Source organism: Salvia hispanica, chromosome 4, assembly GCF_029641045.1.
Source record: "Salvia hispanica isolate PSC_SH4W2 chromosome 4, Shi_PSC_v1, whole genome shotgun sequence".
Classification (NCBI taxonomy): Eukaryota; Viridiplantae; Streptophyta; class Magnoliopsida; order Lamiales; family Lamiaceae; genus Salvia; species Salvia hispanica.
In genome coordinates, this window is record NC_142695.1 from 41,912,825 (window position 1) to 41,932,148 (window position 19,324).

At 37.9% G+C, this 19,324-nt stretch overlaps 4 protein-coding genes and 1 pseudogene across 5 annotated transcripts; 2 read left to right on the forward strand and 3 right to left on the reverse strand.

The window, feature by feature from the left end:
• Positions 1 to 450: 450 nt before the first annotated feature.
• On the reverse strand, positions 451 to 2,983 carry LOC125195778 (scarecrow-like protein 21 pseudogene; annotated as a pseudogene). Its single transcript, XR_016128879.1, has 2 exons — positions 937 to 2,983; positions 451 to 819 (listed from the first exon to the last, which is right to left on the reverse strand). The product of XR_016128879.1 is annotated as a scarecrow-like protein 21 pseudogene (transcript).
• Positions 2,984 to 3,607: 624 nt separating this feature from the next.
• Positions 3,608 to 6,299, forward strand: LOC125191805 (chloroplastic import inner membrane translocase subunit TIM22-2-like). Its single transcript, XM_048089225.2, has 5 exons — positions 3,608 to 3,868; positions 5,150 to 5,214; positions 5,332 to 5,404; positions 5,468 to 5,521; positions 5,830 to 6,299. Exons 1-5 carry the CDS (start codon positions 3,712 to 3,714, stop codon positions 6,066 to 6,068), a joined length of 588 nt encoding a protein of 195 aa, XP_047945182.1. The 5' UTR covers positions 3,608 to 3,711; the 3' UTR covers positions 6,069 to 6,299.
• Positions 6,300 to 8,514: 2,215 nt separating this feature from the next.
• LOC125195917 (small ribosomal subunit protein eS8-like) lies at positions 8,515 to 10,933 on the forward strand. Its single transcript, XM_048094204.2, has 5 exons — positions 8,515 to 8,648; positions 8,776 to 8,848; positions 9,154 to 9,481; positions 10,072 to 10,244; positions 10,729 to 10,933. The coding sequence occupies exons 1-5, from the start codon at positions 8,645 to 8,647 to the stop codon at positions 10,808 to 10,810; spliced, it is 660 nt and encodes a 219-aa protein (XP_047950161.1). The 5' UTR covers positions 8,515 to 8,644; the 3' UTR covers positions 10,811 to 10,933.
• A 493-nt stretch (positions 10,934 to 11,426) lies between these two features.
• Positions 11,427 to 14,449, reverse strand: LOC125195916 (beta-1,2-xylosyltransferase-like). The gene is made up of 3 exons (XM_048094203.2): positions 13,791 to 14,449; positions 13,231 to 13,380; positions 11,427 to 12,664 (listed from the first exon to the last, which is right to left on the reverse strand). Exons 1-3 carry the CDS (start codon positions 14,391 to 14,393, stop codon positions 11,942 to 11,944), a joined length of 1,476 nt encoding a protein of 491 aa, XP_047950160.2. The 5' UTR covers positions 14,394 to 14,449; the 3' UTR covers positions 11,427 to 11,941.
• A 404-nt stretch (positions 14,450 to 14,853) lies between these two features.
• LOC125195915 (glycerophosphodiester phosphodiesterase GDPDL4-like) lies at positions 14,854 to 19,114 on the reverse strand. The gene is made up of 9 exons (XM_048094202.2): positions 18,818 to 19,114; positions 18,045 to 18,338; positions 17,692 to 17,807; positions 17,106 to 17,601; positions 16,891 to 16,929; positions 16,508 to 16,792; positions 16,046 to 16,185; positions 15,335 to 15,806; positions 14,854 to 15,251 (listed from the first exon to the last, which is right to left on the reverse strand). The coding sequence occupies exons 1-9, from the start codon at positions 18,912 to 18,914 to the stop codon at positions 14,962 to 14,964; spliced, it is 2,229 nt and encodes a 742-aa protein (XP_047950159.1). The 5' UTR covers positions 18,915 to 19,114; the 3' UTR covers positions 14,854 to 14,961.
• Positions 19,115 to 19,324: the final 210 nt, after the last annotated feature.

Sequence of the window (19,324 nt, forward strand, 5' to 3'; positions counted from 1 at the left end):
GGAGGATCATGACTTTAACATATTTTTTCCATCAATTTTGTCCGAAAATTTAGCTTATTACTGCAAATCAATAACACCAAATTTATCAAATAAAAATCACAACTTTTTCAAAATTACTATACCCCTAATTTTAAGTTCAATCCTCAAAAACCTATATAATTAAGTGTAGAAAGTAGAAACACCAAACACCAAACACTAAACATAAAACACGCAGGTAGATACGATTACCTCCGAGATAGATTATAAAACACGCAGGTAGATACGATTACTTCCAAGATTTTGAGATGTCGGAATCAAAGAAACTGAACATCCAACTATGCAGATTTTTCCCTTCTTTTTTCCCTAATAAAACTTTACAAAAATGGCATAGAACTTAGAAGATAGACTTTCTTTAAGAAATCATGAAAAACGATAAACACAGAATTTCTTCAACATCAAGGAAAATCTAAATTCAGCTGAAAAATTGACACGGGCTTTGTGAAATATATGAAGAAAAATAAGCACCTCACTCAGTCTTGTTAATACAGGGAGCTAGCTTAATCCATGATGCTTGCTCTATTAATTCCATTTTTTGTAGACTAAACCCTATTTTATTCACTACTTTTACTGCACTATTCTCATATCACAACAACATTTCAACATGGATTCTATTCTCAAAAGCCTAAACTAACACAACTATGGGTAGTAAAATTTTCTTTATTGGCATTCACTGAGACATCAAACTGCAATCACCTCCAACTCGAGGAGCATCCGGGTTGAAGACGACGTCAATCCCATTTCTGTACGGCTATTGTGCTCTCCATAGCTTCACAGCAACCACTGGGAGAATCAATATCAACATATCATTAAAAATATGGAATGCTCTAGACATATGAAAAATCAATTTTGTCTATTGAAATCAAATTTAAGAAGAAAAAATGAGGATATAGATATTACCATAGGTATCAAAATCTTGGCATAATCAAAGATTATATCCAAGCGCTAGAGGCAACTAAATCTCGATTCATCCAGCCTAGGTAGAGACATCCATCTCCCTCTTCAAGAGTATACTTTCTACTGTAGTTCTCCAACAGATTCTTGATTGTAGCGTTTACAAATGAGCTCAATGGAAACGGGTTGAATCCGGCCATTGAAAGCCGCAGCCTCCACTTTCCAAGAGGCTCGTGACGCTCCACTCTTTCCAGCCCTTCACAAGCTACGATGTTCACAATATCCCGAGCTAGGCAATGTTGCTCAACATTGATCCGCTCCTTATGGTCCCTGGATAAGGCCTCATCTATCGACTCGAATATGGCCAGATAGTAGTCAAGTGTTGCAGTGAAACGGAGAAGGAAAGGAGCTGTGTTGGTGTTCGATTCATGCTCAACGAGAGTAACAACCTTGGGGGACAAATTCTTTACCATCCGCAATATCCTATCACGATGATTTTGGACCCCAACACTCTCATCCGGTATGTGGTGCAGCACCATCGCAAAATTCACAGCCAGCGCCTCCCCTGGACGAACCCCAAGGCGCTCACTCTCGATGTCACATGCAGAAATTGCCAAACCACAAAACTCAAATGGCACTCCACATGATTGTGCAAGTCCTGATAGCCTCTCCCCCACAATCTGAAGACCGCCCCCTCTTGCACTAGCTGAAAATGAATCATCTATTCCGGTGATGCGGACTTGTGGGGGGCCCCCTGGTCGCGTGGCAAGAGCTTGAATAAGAGTGAACCATTGTGTACCCTGAGTTATCTGAAAATCAACGATATGTATCCGGTTTTCATTCTTCATGGCTTCTGCAATGGCCCCATTTGCTGAAAGATAACCAAACTTGAAATACGGGCAGGCTTCATAAAGTAAGTGCATATACGACAGAAGCTCAGGGCTCGAAGGCTCCTTGCACCGTAAGGCTTTGTAAATGGAGCTCCCCGAGTTGGCCAATCTGGCAACCAAGCCCTCTAACATGTAAGCTCCCAGCCTCTGCAATGGCTCCCCGCTAACCGAAACCATCAACTGCAATTCATACATCAAGAAGTCCCTAGTCACCAGATCATTATCTCCCACAGCTTTTGCACAAGCAACAAGCATCTCCTTCAAGTCCCTCCTACCCACAATCTCCATGGCCGCATCTGATAACACGAACTCAGATGAAAGTTGATTATTATGTGCATCAATGAGAGAATCAGGTGCGAGGCTAGGCTGCAAAGCAGCTTCTGCTTCTCCTAACTTGTCGTTTTTCAGCTCGTCTAAGCAGTCGAGTCCATAAGGGCTGCTCAATGCCAAAGGGCAGTTGTTGAAAACATCATTATTTGTTGTATCGGATAGACAATCGGGCTGAGTACCACAGCTTTCATTAGATGAAGAAGCACAGGGTGGGTGGCTGCCACTGGCTGAAGATGGTTCAAAGGCCCAATTTTGCTCATATGTTTGAACAGAGAATTGTGAGAGAGGATTGCACACATCAAGATTATTGGAGTTACCAAACTCATAAGATGGATCTAACAAATATGAATCCAGCTCCTCTAGGGCACCAAACTCCTCATAATTCTGAGATGCCATTTTGATTTTTGAAAAAACACAGAACAAATTGATGATTCAATCTTAGATTACACTATTCAGCTATTTCCTTCTCAAACTCTTTCCATCCTGAACTGTAAAAAACTGAAGCTTTTTTTCTCAATCTTCAACAATTTCGCCCAATTCTATTCTAGCATAACAAAGAAGCAGGGGGCACCATGTACTGCTCCAAAAAAACATCAATAAAAGACAAAAATTAAGCTAAGAAGCTCAGAGACAATCCAGCAAACCTAAAAAACATTGATTCGTGTAGATGGTTGGGCTTCACTGGGAAACTGTGTGTTTTTGTTTTGTTGTTGCCTGAATTAGCGGTTGAATTTGATTAGTGTGTGAAAAGTGGTGGGAGATGTAGGTAGCTGTGATTCTTGAAATGTGGAATTGTCATAGCCATCCTCATCAATATTCCCACTGTGTGTTACTGTTAAATGCAGCTTCATTGTCGTACCAACGCGTGATATTTTGAATGGTGGGACCAACCGTTGTCACACCTATACCATTCAATTATACCGTTTTTCGGTGTTTATCATATCAAATGCTAAACATGGTTTTTTCATATAAAAAAACAAAATAATTTATATAACAAGGAAAAGTAAACATATCAAAAATATAATGTCAAACCCACACGGATACCACTTTTTGATTTTTATTACAATAAATCAAACTCACAAGGAGACCGCTTACTTTCTTTTATCACCATAAAATGAACCTCAATAGCATAGCGACTTGTTAGGGCTTTTTCTTTCTTTTTTCATTGAAGAAAATTATAATTCGAATTTTATTAGAGAAGAGAACAATCTCTATGTCACCTAGATATTAATTATAATTTATAAGTAATTGTTAAAGAAAAAATGCGGAGAATTGTAAATCGGAAAACCAAGAACATGAAATCCACTTGGTTCGAGATTTGGCACGATGTACTACTACTAGTCTACTACATAAAAAAGAATATAGAAACAGTACTAGTAATAAATAAATCTATGAATAGTCCACATATCAGTTTTGTAGGTAAATTGAAAATGTTTTTAATGGGGTACATGTAGTTACTAGAGTAAAAATAAATTACACGAGGTTGGAAATATGAAGCCTACAAACCTGAAAAAATTGGATTAGCCAAATAGGTAGGGTTTTAGTGATTTTCTGGTGAGAGATGTCGACGCCCACCGACCCTATCAATTCCGATGCCGACCCCAATTCTACCCTCACTCCCGATTCTATTCCCCAACCCAGTCCTCCCGTTGTTTGCCTCCTCAGATTCGCCGGCGACTCCGCCGGCGGTGCTTTCATGGGCTCCATTTTTGGCTATGGTGCTCCCTCTTATCTGCTGTTTTCTGCGTTTTTTTCCCCTTTACTTTCTCTTCATTGCCGACCTGTATGTTTGTTTTGTTTTAGAGTTGTTGTTTCGTTCATTGTTTCACCAATTAATTCGATATTTGTTGTCGCTATTGGCTATGGATTCATGGTTGCTCATAATTCCTTCCGCGATATACATGCTGTTTTTGTTCTGTTAGGTACATGCGTTATAATTTTGTGGATTTAAAATTTAAGACAATTTTGTGAAAGCAGTGTGGTGCTTAGCACCCTTATGCAGTGCTACGGCTTCGTGTTGGGTTCATTTTGGAATCTTATGGATTTGGTTGTTACCACTATAGCAGTTGGAATTCTCAGTTTGGCAAACAGCTTTGTTAGTATATCACCCTTTTAATTTTGTTTTAATCTAGTTTCTTAGATGATTTATACTAACATATAGTGATTTAGAATCGTAGATAAGAATCAACTAAGTCTTTGTTAATGTGTACGGAATGATTAGGGAGACTGTGTCTGTGACTTTTGAAAACAAACATCTCCACTCCACCGACTTGGGAATTATCTAGATGGCTTGAATTGCAATGCATTAATCAAAGAGGTTACCATATTTTGCATCTTGTTGATATTTAATCAAGCAACAAACTATTCCGGAATGCTCCAGCAAGTTTAACACAGTGAGATTGGCCGCCATTGGTTTCCTATGAATAGCAGGTTAGCATAAAAAGTGTACCTGAGGCGTGGGACTCCACTTAATCAGTGTTCCAGCTCTTCTCCTCTTCTCAAGATACTTAATTTTTCGTTCTTCAGTTCTACCCTTCTCAATTGATTCTTCCTTACTTTACGATTCAAAGTCTTCGTGAAAATTGAATATTGTAGGAAAAGAAGAACACACATCTGTTAGTGCACCCCATTTCACAGGGTACACCCCTTGTACCGCACTCCGGAATTTTAGCGCTAGTGTTGTCTGTGAGTGAAGAAAGAGAGGTGGCTGTGAGTGAGAAGTGCAAAAGCATCCTAGTCTAGCTAGTGTGTTAGGAGCGTGATGTTGGTATGTGAGAAAGAAAGAAATGTGCATAGTATTATGGTATAAGATGTTTTATTCTTGATTCTTTGGTGTTTTGTATACCTAATCAAATTTAAAAGGATCATGTCTTGTTTCTATGGTGCTCTGTGGAAACAACTTTAAGTGTTCGTTTGGTGTCTCCGAGAATTTATATTGTTTTGATTTGTAGCTTTGGAAGAGATGAATAAAAAGTTTCATGGAATTATTTGGTTCTCAGGTTCAGGGTTGATTAAGAAGAAGGGTTTAAAAGGATCTCTTGCAGATGCTGGGTCTTCTGCCAAGGTATGGAATAAATAAGTCGAAGACCCTGTCATTTGGTCTCTCTTGTTAGTCGTATGTGTTATACTTTTGATATATTCCATTTTTCTGAAATATTTTATTAACACCTCATCCTTTCAGACATTTGCAATTTTATCTGGAGTACACAGTTTAGTTGTCTGCTTTTTGAAGAGGTTGCGTGGAAAAGATGACAGTAAGCTCCTAAATTGGTATTGTGTGACACTTTGACTTCGCTATCTCACTTTTTCTTCCACAGTTATAAATGCAGGAGTAGCTGGATGCTGCACTGGTCTTGCTCTAAGCTATCCGGGTAATTTTTATCACTTCTTTTTACATCTTCCTTATCTATGGTGGAGTTTTAAGTTGTGCACACCTCTCCTGTATGGTACACAAACTTTTTTATGCAATGGCTGAATTTCCTGCAAAGACCATTCCTAATGCATTAGAAACTCGAATATGTTTTCCTATGAAATCTGCATTTGAGAACTCACATCTATACTCCCCTTAATTGGTCAACTGTATATAGATTGCTTTGCAAGTTGTTACATTGATTGTTAGAACCGATCAGCATATTTTTTTACTATTGATCATTGATTGATATTTCTGTTGGATCTTCAGGTGCACCACAGGCTCTTCTTCAAAACTGTCTCACTTTTGGGGCCTTCTCCTTCGTAATTGAAGGTCTTAACCAAAGACAATCAGCAATGGCCATGCCGTTGTCAACTAGCGCAAGGAAGCAACAAGACTATGGGACACTTCCTCCTCTGGCTATTCCCCTGGCCAAGGAACTCAAGGAGTCCTTTCAATCATTTTGCCAGTCTATAGGAAAAGAAGTCGCTGCCCCGCGCCCATGGTAACGCCTTGTAGGGAGTTTTCAAGCAGAAATGTCAATTGCATTCCCATAATGACCGAGGCTTCAAACTTCACCTTGTCATCTCTAAAGAGCTCAACTAAATGAAGGTTTCGGTTGGTGGTAGATAAAAGCTTTGTTTACTTGCGTAGTAAGACTGCATCACCTACGTTTAAATGCTTGAATATGTACAACAATTTATTTTTACTAGCTAATGAAAAATGTCGCCTCGTCTCTACCAACAGTTTCTTTAATATTGCGCGCGCTTGGTGAAAAACTTTCACACGATTTATCATTTTTATGAGTTGGAGTGGGTATTTACTCTAAGAAAGTTGCATGGTATACGTGGACGGTGGACCAATTGGTTAGCATAAAAAGCGTACGTATGACTCAAGAAATATGGGTTTTAATTCGACTCGTTTATATAAAAAATTTTGGACAGTATAAAAAGCCACCTAAGCCGGATTTTTATCATCTCTTCCCCAACTATTGTTAAGATCTTGGCGAAATTGCCACATATGAAATTAGCACAATTTTACAAAGAAATAGTTCACTTCTTTCTTGAGAGGAAATGGGAAACACACTCAATATCATTTGATTGAATATTTGACCCAACTACCCATTGTTGTTTGATGTGTTTTAGTAGAGAAGGATAGAGAAAAAACGGTAAAAAAACACTAAGGGCTCGTTCGCTTCATCTCAATTGTGAAATGCATAAATATTTGTTGACTTAATTGTATTAGGGCGGTCTCACCAAGCTGTAAATATATGTGTGTGTTTGGTGATCCATATTTGGCCGACAAAACACATGGGTCTTCATCGCATGAACTATAGTCAAGTGCTCCGCCTGAATTATTTCACCCTAAAGTCAAGGTGTATTGTGCGGGCCGCGGCTACAAACTAGGGCCATGCATAGATAGGGGTGGGTCGATACGATATATCGTATCGAAAACGTTGTGTCGTGTATCGTATCGAAAATATCGATATGAAAGAATTTCATATCGTTATCATATCGAAAGTTTCGATATATCGAACTTCCGATATAAAAAAATTTCATATCGTTATCGTATCGATATTTCGATATATCGTACCGAAATTCGATATATCGTTAAATATTGATATATATCGAAAATAAAATATCGATATATATCGTATTTTCGATATAAAACGATATATCGCGATATGAGGAAATTCATATCGTTATCGTATCGAAAACTTACGATACGATATCGTATCGTATCAAAAATTACGATATATCGAAAATTCGATAATTTTTCGATATTTTTCAATACGATACGAGCGATATATCATTTTTTCGGTATTTTTCTCCACCCCTATGCATAGTAATTAATGAACACCGAACCGACGACTTTCTGATAATTTGATCTCATTTATGCCCGATTAATAAACACTGAACGAGCACTCTACCTACATGATGAAATTATAATTAGATATACTACTTTGGTACTTGAATTGAGATTTGTCCTATTATTTAATAAATAAGATAAGTTGTTTAATTTTATGTGAATAAGTTGGCATTATTAATAGGTATGCTAAATAAATAAAATAAATATTTTAACGCTATATTAGGTTTTGTTTTCAGTTTTGATTGTAATCGTTCAAATGTACACCAAGTAAATTTCAGGCAATATAGGAGGATGAAAAGTTTGAGGCCCATAAAGTAATTTGAGATAACTATCATGATTGGATTTTCAATATTAATGAACTAAACCATCTATTTAGATGGTATATTTAACACATCAAAACATGAAAAATAAGACGGGCCAAAAAATACTAGGAGTACGAGCCAAGTGATAATTTGACATTTTAACTCATACGCTAAACTAGTATAGAACTATAAGAAATGTCATTATTCTAGCGAAACATAAGTACATAACCATCAAACATACCTTTAAATAGGAAAACAATCCATTTCATATAAAGTGTAAATGTTGTATAGCATTTTGTGTACTAACATTATCATTAAAACGATGTAAATATGGATATACCATGACTTCATGATGATTGATTCTATCCCAATTATAAAAGGAAGATATATATTCCATAAAATTACAACTTAACTTTATAACTTAACATTTTTGTGTGTAAAGTTCAGCGTAAAACAATACTTTTAAAACCCATTTTTTATCATAAGAAATTTTAAAACTTCGTAAAAAATGAAACATTACCAATCTATAAATAAATAAAAAATATTACAAACACAATCTTTTCCTAGTTCCTCCTGTTGCTCTTCAAATATACAGTAGTATAAAATAATAATAATAATAATAATAATAATAATAATAATAATAATAATAATAATAATAATCTCTCAGAAGAAAAAGGAATGAGACTCTATAGTAGCGGCAATATTATTATTAATTTATTTATAATCAGCACACGGGCCAGGATACTGGACTTTGGATCAAATAAAGTGTGATGTATGGAAAGCCCAATTCGAGGGCCCAGGATTATTATATATAAGTTGTAATCGTAATTAGGGTTTCAGAAGAGCGGAGCTACATATCTGCCTACGGCGGCCTGCACTACGAAGGACACAGCTGAGCTCATCCACCAGCAATCATGGGTAAAATCTGCTTCTTATGTTCATATCTTCTGATGCGTAGCTTGTCCGCACAAACTCATGGAGATGATGTTGTCTGTTTGGAATAAAGCGATTGAGATTTTATGACACTAATGTTGCTTGTGTTCAGGTATTTCTCGGGATTCTATGCACAAGAGGCGTGCCACTGGAGGCAAGAAGAAGGCATGGAGGAAGAAGCGAAAGTAATTTTTCTGCTATTTAATTTATTCTCTTCGTTCAAATTTGCTTTCTTTACTGCTAAATAGGTCTTCTGCAAATTAGATCTTCTGCAAATTAGATTACGAATCCGTTTTATTTAAGTTAATATGTAGAGAAAATTTAAATTTTTTTTTTTTTAATTTCTTAATATAGGTCTATACTCATTGAATTTATTACTGCTATTTCTGCTGAAATAGTCTTGCATATTTAATTCAGAACTATACATACTTTGGTACCTTTTGATTGTAATACTGTTTAATTTGTTGGTGTTGTTATCTGTAATTATTAGGTATGAGCTGGGAAGACAGCCAGCAAACACTAAGTTGTCCAGTAACAAGACAGTTCGTAGGGTCAGGGTTCGTGGAGGCAATGTGAAGTGGCGTGCGTTGAGACTTGACACTGGAAATTACTCCTGGGGGAGTGAGGCTGTGACCAGAAAGACCCGTATTCTTGATGTCGTGTACAATGCATCCAACAATGAGCTGGTCAGGACCCAGACTTTGGTGAAGGGTGCTATTGTTCAAGTCGATGCTGCACCATTCAAGCAGTGGTATCTTCAACATTATGGAGTTGAAATTGGTCGCAAGAAGAAGACAGCTGCAAAGAAGGAAGGAGAGGTAAACTTCTGTTTTCTTTGTCCACGTATTTCAGTTTCAAGTTGTTTTTATTCTATTGCTTTAGTCAGTCTACATTGTGCTGCATACTGCAGATACACCAGTGTGCTGAGCCTTTGGCTACACGTGAAGAAAGGAATAGTGGGATGTATGAATTAGGAATTGCATTATTACTATTTTCTTGAGTATGAAACTTTAAAAACAATAGCAGATAATTAGATGTATAGGACAGCTGCAATGAAAAGTAAGTATTACACTTCTGAATTTCAAATAATTTGATAAGGTGGTCAGGATGGAATTGATTGACTGAGGTCCTGACCTTTTATCATTTGAATTATGATTTCTCTGATATTTAGTCACCTCAACTGTAGTCCCTAGGTTTAACACAACCAAATTGTGTTCTATAGCTTCTCCTGGTCTTGTACCCATTTAGTCGGCTGTAGTTTTCTTCATGATCTAGAACTTGATACGGTCGTTTAAGATGAACATTTTATCCTTTCACTTTTTTAATTTCTGTAATACTAATAATTGTTTCCAGATCATGTTAACTTTATGTCGAGTAATTTTTTTCTATTATTTTCAATGGACTAAAGGAAACTGAGACTACTGTGGTGGAAGAGGCAAAGAAGAGTAAACATGTCCAGAGGAAACTAGAAAAACGTCAGCAGGACCGTAAGATCGACCAACATATCGAGGAACAATTTGGCGGCGGCCGCCTGTTAGCTGCAATTGCCTCTCGCCCAGGACAGTGTGGGCGATGTGATGGGTATGTATTCTGCTATGGATTTTCCCATATTAACATATGAAGCACAGCAATGCCCCTTAGTTTCAAATGCTCATTCTGGGGTGAGACCCCAGGGATAAAGCCAAAATACGTCTGCAGGTTTTCACTGTGGAGTCAATCTCTTAACTCTAATACTAATTCTAATGACCCCATCCTATAATCATGTTTATTTGTTTCTGGATTTATAAGTTTCTTAAGGCGAATTAAAATGCTTGATTTATTGTGTGCAGTAGAATGTTGGTTTGGTGCTTCATATTACATCTTATTAGTTGCGTCAGTTAACAAATTACTATAATATTGCACTAGTCAGTTTAGATCTTTTTTTGTTGAGTTATTCTTTCTAATGCGTTCGATTTGCATGTCACTGGAGTGCTACATGTTATTCTGAATTCTGCAACTGATACATGCTCCTGCTCTCTATGAATTGTTTGTTTTACCTTCATCTATTGAACGTTTGTTGTTTCAGTTATATCTTGGAGGGCAAGGAGCTGGAGTTTTACATGAAGAAACTTCAGAAGAAGAAGGGAAAAGGTGCAAGCACCGCTTGAGTTTTGTAATGATAAACTAAAATTTTTCAGTCCAAAATTATCCTCAGATTTTGCTTGTTCTGAACAAATTTGTCAAGACATTGTTTCTCGTTCACAGTATCAACTTAGTTTTGACGGAGAGCATTTTTGGTTATCTTTTTATTTTTGATATTTTGGCCGTGAATCATGTGCTTTGCCTCATCATCTTTTTTTGAAGCATTCAACTTAAATCTTTTGTGATTGTAAGGCTGTGTAGCTTTCTGAAGGAGTTATCTTATTTGATACTCGTTCTTCGTTTATTTGTATATTTTTAAGGCTTATAATGAGAAACTTAACCAGAAAACCAAGGAGACAAAGGATAAGAAAATTGATAAATGTCGACACTGAAGAACCATATGCTTCATAGTTTAACTTCCGGTACGTTGTGAATTAAGGACTAATTCGAAAAGATTGATATGATTACGTGTGAGAAATAGGAATCGTTGTACTGTTATGGAGTACTACTTTATCATGGGAATTTATAGCTGCTACGTTAAGTGTGATTCTAGTATAGAAGCATTGTTGGACTTGAAATTTTTTGACATGGCTTCTGAATTGCTTGCTTCATTATCGCCTCCATGAATCATTTTACACAAACTCAAGGAAAATTTAATTGCTGGTATATACTTTCAACCCTCAAGCTTCTTAACCTTCAACCTTTCAACCCAGAAACACATGAAAGAGTAAAAGGTGAGAACAATCAACGAGACAGTATTGAGATTGACAAATCAGCCTGATTCAGTAAATTAAACTGGTATTTCACAGTAGTGTAAGTGGCAGCAATCAGTCCAGGGATCCGATTCCAACAATAGGAAGAAGATTTGAAGAGCTAAAAGATAATAGGTATTCACCGCGAGCTGGTCAAGCATTCATCAGTTTGAATCCAGGGTAAATGCCTTCCTGCTGGCTACAAAGAGAGTATCATCATTTGTGATTCCTCAGAAACAAAACTGGACGATCATTGCCAAATGTGTTTTGTATGTCCAACAAAATATCTCCAAAGAAACCTCTTAGCCTGAAATCAATGGTTAGGAGCACTGCTGCATTAGTAGTAGAGTCAAAACCTCTTAATCACTTCTTCAATAAAATCAGAGAAACATTCGCCTTTCACTTTCAGCATCCAAGGCCACTCAAAATGTTGCTCAGTTTGTAAATTACTCGTGGAGTTCGAGCATGTGTTCCAGATAGAAAAATGGCATGGTACCCCAAACCTTTCCACTGTGCTATCAGCTGAAAATGGCCCCGCCTGTAATCACTGCTAATTATCTCTAGGATCACTGTTTTTGGGGTAGCATATACTATATGAGTGAGACCAGCTCCATGAGCACCAACAATAACCGAAGCATCTTGGATGGCTCGAACCTGCTCTTTCATGGGCATGTGCGCAAACAGTCCATTCACAACATTTAATCTACACTTGGAATGATTTGATGCCCAGATATTTATGGAATCAAACACTTCTTGTTCGTTGCTGAGCCTTGATTCTACCTTACCATCATGACGAGGATGCGCCAAATAATCTTCACGTCGCACAAAGAGGATATTGTGGGCAGAGTTTGGCTCGGGGATATGGTGTCTATCTACTGGAAAACCAAAAGCAGCTCTTATCATCTCACCAAACTCTGACAACCGAGCAGTCTTGTTATCATTAGGATTGTGCAACAGATCATGTGCAGAAGCTCCAGAACAGTCTATAGTCTGAGTGATTCCCTTAAAAAGAGCAGTTTCATACCCTAATGGGGCAAGAATGGCATGTCGAAAACAAACTGGGCCAGTGAAATTCTTGGCATATGTAAGGCTTGAAAATAATGCCGCCCATGTTTCTTGTAAGGGACCCTGATAATGTCATAAAATGGTAAAGAACCTAAACCACCCAAATCACATTTTTTGTATCACACACATGATCCACGATAATAAATTGTTGTATGAACACATAATATACATGACCTACTTTTAACCACAATGACAACATGGAAGTGCTTCCCTGTGCTACTGATCCTCTGTGATTTTTCTTGTCATTTTTACTTCATTAGCAAGTTCAACACGTGCAATGATCAATTCATTTACACAACATTCGATCCAACTTCCATGATCAAAAGACCATCCATTCAAGAGGCATAGGTGTTCACCTGACCTTAATAAAATTTGAACTACTACAGCTCATACTTCACAAGATTGGCATGTCTTTTGTATAACGGTAGACAGGATTGTTTTTCCTTACATTAATAAGATCACCAAGTATCATAAGTGATATGCCAGATTAACTAGATTTTAGGGGACACTCTGAATAATAACCAGGTGTTCACTGAGCTCAATAATCGACCTGGTTATTATTCAGAGTGCGGCCATTTGCTAATGTTCTACAAGTGGGTAAAAAGCTATATCAAGTCAAGGCAGCATACCTCACAGTGACCATCTACAAACACCAAATGAGGTCGATTAGGCAAGCCAGTGACCCTGGAGGCCACATAAGCACTGTACCACTCAGTAACTGTGTGAAACAAGTTTGCATATTCAAATCGAGTAACTAAAATTGCTGGCTCTTCAATCCACTGCAACAATAAGAAGAAAACATCATACAAATGTTTAAATTTCCATGAATACACTTCAGACAAAAAGAAAATATATAGAAACCACATCATGCAGTTACAACTGGAAGCAGTATAACCAGCAACTTCAATTTTTAGCTAATCAAATTATTCTCAAATACATGTCTCTTTAATGCTTTATTACAAACTCGATCATCAAAACATAGATTAGGTTTAAAATTCAGAACTTATAGATCTCATACAGATTTATACTAGCTTACTGTACACTGAAAACCTCACACACAATACATTTCAAAGATTCGTTGCCAATCAATCATAATTAAGCAACTCAATCCAAAATCTCACCTAAATCACATCTAAATAAATAGATTCAAAACTAAAAAATGAAAAGTATCTACAATTCCAACACCAACCTTAGAGCAAACAAATTCATGGGCATGAACTAACCGAGTGGAACGGATCAAGTCGCGCACAGTATGTCTAACAATTTCACCTTTCTGAAAAAATTTATCCAAAAACCCCTCATCCACCATGTGTTTCCCATTTTGGGATGTGTCCGCCACCTCAATCTGAAACGCCCCATCTTCAAAATCAGGCACCTCCTGGCTTTCGTTTCTCCCAATCACGCTCTCCAATATTTCTCCCCCATGAGACACGTCGATTTTGTCAGGGATCATCCGAATTCTGCCCCCTTCGCATACCGAGGTCTTCAAGGTCTCGCTGTAGTAGCATCGGAACCACCCTCCTCCGGCCCCGCTGGCGAGAAGGACCTGTCCTCCTCCCTTAGTGAATCCGTTGCCGAAAAAGGCTTCGCAAGAGTTGGATCTGGTGTTGGGATTGTGGGACCAGGGGAGGTAGGAGGGCAAAATCGGCCAGGGTTTAACGGGCGAATAGAGCAATGCGGTGGAGGAGTTGAAGGGTGAGCGGTGGTCGGGGAGGAAGGAGAAGAAGAGGTAGAGAGAGACGGAGTTGAGTGCCAAAAGAGCCACCACTAATTTTTTCAGACTCTCTTTCATGCTCTCTCTATCTCTCTCCTCACACCCTTAATTTTAACTAACATTCTACCAAATCATATGTTCACACCTCGGATACACTAATTCTCCACTAAAAACTCACAAAATACTACCAAGCCTAAAATCTCTATTTTGGTACAACACTATAAAATCAGAATTAAATGTAAGTCAAGTGTTTGCAATAGGTTATTAGTCAAAGATCCCCAACTTACTAGATATTACTAGTATACCATGTGTTTCATTTAAGTCATCATTTATTAGTCGATTTATAAAATTTCCAAATTAAATTTTCTTTTATCATTTTTATTGTTATTCGTTATGCAGCTATTTAACGCAGAAGGAACACTAGTTAGTAATGGTATAGCAAATTATAGTATTTGTTCATGTCGTGATTCGAAAAGAACAGCGATCCTGATAAAATATTTATTGTGAAAAAATAGCATCTCGAAAAAAAAAATGAAAATACCTACAAGAAGGCAATTCCTCAAGCTCAAAATGTATGTAAGTCATAAAAACAACCAAGAATATATAAACATCACAAAATGGTGGCCAACATATTTAGCTATCAACATCAGCATAACACAAGAGCTGCCAGAAAAACAGAAATGCCACTGAGGATGGCGCTTCCCACCAGCGTAGGCTGCCCGTTTGGTGCAACAGGGCCCGGTGCTGTCGTGCCACTGCCATTAGTCGGTGCCCTGACTGGGGGCAGAGGAGGCTCGATCACACTCTCATCCGTAAGAGTGGGATTCGGAGCCTCTGCCGGAGGCTGACTTCGCTTCTCCATAATTGAAAGAAGGCCGCCAGCCGGGGCTGGTAACATGTATGGCGGGGCATCTTCATACCCTAAACACCGGTTTCCTGTATGCCGATAAGAAAAGAGGGGGATAGTTAGATGTGTAAGCAAGCACAACGGAAACCTCTACGTTTAGAAACAGACTCACTTTTGTATTTTGCAGCAGTTGCAGGGAAGTCGGTTATGACACCGTTGATTAAATAGCTACTGACGTGAGAGTTAATCTCCGTATATGGATCAGAGAAGAAGTCCCATGGCTGAGACACGTACTCATTTTGGAAAAGATGCACATAAACTGAAAGATTGAAGGCTTGAAGTTTTTGAACTACGGTTGTGACGTGGGTGGTGAAGAGCATGTCAGTGGGATAGACAGATTCTTTGGAGAGGACCACAGAGCTAGCGAATTTCTTTATCTCTGAAATGGTCGAGTTCAAGATATCACCGACATCGTCGTCAACCAGGTAAACAAGCTCATAGTTACTGCTGCTCTTAAACTTTGACAGTACGGCACTGTCACTGGATCTTATCATAACCTTTTTATTGATCCCGGCTTTGCTTAGTGTATCCAAGACCACGTCGGTCACACCTAAACCTTGGCTTGCAGCCAGATACGCAGCGTTCTGCATGGACAAATACGATAGATACCATGTTCATCATTCACCTTTAATAGAGTGGTTTATGAAGTCTTTGCTAGTTGCTAGTCACTATAGTCCAATACTAAACAAATATGTGGAATGTAATTTCCAAAAAACATTTGGTGATCAAGATCAATCAAATCAGAAGCATGCTGCATGAATGGGGGTGTATATATGTAAATTTAAGCATATACACATCATTGAAGAATATGATTTTAACTCACCTCAATGCTGATTATGACACCACTGACTGCAGATGTATTTGCAACCGTCAAAAAGTCAGATAACTGCATGAAGTTCCCAGCATTTTTGAATTTTGGATTCCGGAACAATGTATATTTCGTATATGGGTTGTAAATAGCAGCTGTATTCAAACAAAAATAACATGTTATTAGTAAATACAGAAAATACCTAGTCTTCAACAGTCAAATAAGCAAATATGCAACAACAATACGGATGCTAAATGAAGACTGTATCTGTTAACTTTGAGCTCCACCAGTCTAGGACTCGTGAATATAATCAAGTTCTCAAAGCTGATATCTTCACTCTTTAGGAAAAAAACTTTGGTTTCACAAAATGATGGGTATTGATTATGAAAAGGGGATGATAGATTTTCGTGTCCTTTTTCGTAGTCTTGGCTATATTATTAGGTGTGGAGTAAGAATAAATTTTAGTATAACACTTACGTTGTAAGGTCTTAATTTCGCTCCATGTGAGATTATAGGCGTAAATTCCTTTTTCTATGCGAAGTTCTGGATTATCTGTTGCCCTGTTGATGAAGTCGGATTGAGAAACAGTTGTTCTATCCCTGAGGTTGATGGATCCCAAGCAAAAAGGTATTCCGTCATTGGTTATTTGAACAGGGCAATCAAGTATATCCGCACCATCTGATACAGCCTTTTCATATGCCTTATCAGTACAACCAGGATAGTCTCCACTCGCTCCCTCGTTTGAGATAACCAAAACATTTGCTGCATTCATGGGAGAAATAGGGACACGTCAGCATCTAACCTCTCGAACTTGGCAACATCATACTACAAAGAAAATTCATGATAAGAATTCTTCTTACCTTTGACAGAATCGTTTTTGCTCATGTGGGCATAGCAATCTGCAATAGATTAACAGATTAATTAGCATCATGTAAGCATCTATAGGAAAGTGTTAATGCTCTATTGCAAAAGTAAAAAGGTGAACCGAAAAGTGACAAGTTTGTAGCAGGATCTTTAACAGGCTATTCCAATGCCCATTTTCATAGAAAATATAAGTACGAAAGATCTTACTCACCGATAGTTGCTGATGCAGTCATTGGGAAGTCAGAGATTACACCATCGAGAGAAAATTTTCCATTGTCAATGAAGGACAGATACTCAGCCACAGGATCATAGCTGTAATTATATGGTAATGTAGCATCATTTACAAAATTATATCCAAAAACTTCTAGACCTGCTGCATGAGCATCATTAACAAGTGATTTGGCTTGCTGTAAATATAAGCTGCTGTCCACAGGTATTATGTAGGTTTTGGGAACAATAATCCCAGCAGCAAATGTTTTAACTAATGTAAGATTCGTCAGAAGTGAACCATAAGTTTGGTTTGTTGTGGGCTCCACTTGATCAGGCTCCAGAAATTGGAAGACAAGCTTAGTTGTTCTAAACCTTGATGCAATATTCCTCAAGAAGCCAATCTCTGGTGATGAAATATAACTAATAGCGAAGCGTCTGGATGCAGAAACAACAAAGTTCCGCATACTCTGGTTATGTTGGGTGAAGAATGCATCATGCTGCACATGGAGAAAAAAAAAAGACTGGTCAGGGAAAATCAAGTAATAGCTTACAGCGATTCAACATGATCAACAGGAGTTTGTTCGTACCGGTACGCTTAACCACAATCCAGGTGGTTTTATGTTTGTGACCACATCATCAACAGTAAGAATTATATTCTGAGAAGTATCATAATTGGGAGACCGAGAATATATCCTCTGTTTAACTGTTTCAAGAACAAAAGACAGTCAGCGACGTTGCAGCAACTACTGATTCTAACTTCCAGAACAAGAACTATGGAGGCATAACTAAAATATGTAATCATAACACAATAACATTGAGAGATCATTTGTAAGTGATGCATAGAAAGTACTACTAAATGTGATGAGAACCAAAATCTTTTTAAGTCAAAGGATAAAGCAAAACCGTTTTCGGCTTCCAAATTAAAGATGATCCAACTTACGATTCACGGGTTCTAGATCCTTAAGGGTGAAATCCACAGAAAACCATCCTTGAGTCGAGACACCATTGACAAGATAGGTCTTGCGCCCCTTTGGATACACTATATCAATGTCGGAAGCATTATCTAGCTTGATATCTGGAAAGCAAATTCCTACTCCATCCTTAGTAAGCTGAAGATCACACCACACAATCGTATCTGGCAAGCCAGTCTGCACTGCAAAACCATAGGCGTTCAAGCTCGAGTCGGGTAATATCCCTGAAAATCCACCCCTTGCTATCACCAAAGGCTGGTTTCCTGCAAATCAGATAACTGAAAGTAAGTCTTGACCATACTGAGCATTTTTTGTAACACCAAGAGTGTTTTACATAAGCACGTCTTTATGATTTACTAAAAACTGTACAAGACAGACATCCACTTAACACCACAAGGATCATAACTCTCTCTACTATAGAAATACGAGATCTTTCCTGTATTGGCAAAATTTTACAACTTCATCTTTTATTAGCAGTTCGGAAGGCATAAAACATCTTATTTCTTAGTTAAACCATTCTCATTCAAATTTTCCTATTGAATGAATGAATCAACAAATTAAACCAAAAATCAAGAGCAATTAGCAGTTCTAAAACAAGGACTGAAATGCACATATATAATACAAACATGCATAGTCCAATTAACAGTTAACCAAGATTTTCACATTTCCATACGAAAAAAGAGCAATTGAGAAGAAAGGAGCAAAGGTAAAGCTAAGCAAAGAAAAAGGAGATCTTTGTTACCGCTAAGCGTCTGCCACAGAGAGGAGCGGTTTCCAGATCCCTGAGCAGAAACCAATGCGCAAAGCAGGAGAAAACACAAGGGGCTGAGCTTCCACATTGCCGGCGGTAGTTGGTCGCCGGAAAATTGATCGTGCCGCTGCTTTTCACTGACAACTTCCTCGGTAAACGTGAAGCAGAGCAATAATCTCTCTCCTCACTCTGCGCTGGAAGAGACGAAGTAGAGAGAGAGAGAGAGAGTTGTGTTGTCGAAATGATTCTCTATTGTTTCATTGAAGAAGGAAGCACGTTCTGGTAACCTTTTTAATGTTGGAGATGCGTTGTTTTACTTCATTAATTTTATGTTTTATTTTATACAATCAAATTAAATTAAATTCAATGAGCATCATCTAATTGAATTTTTTAATTAAATAACTGGGTTGTTGTAAAATGAACGCGCTCCAGCATTTTCTTTTCTGTTTTCTTTTTATATGTGTCCCACTCCGGCTTCAGTCACGGCTTCTGCGCCGT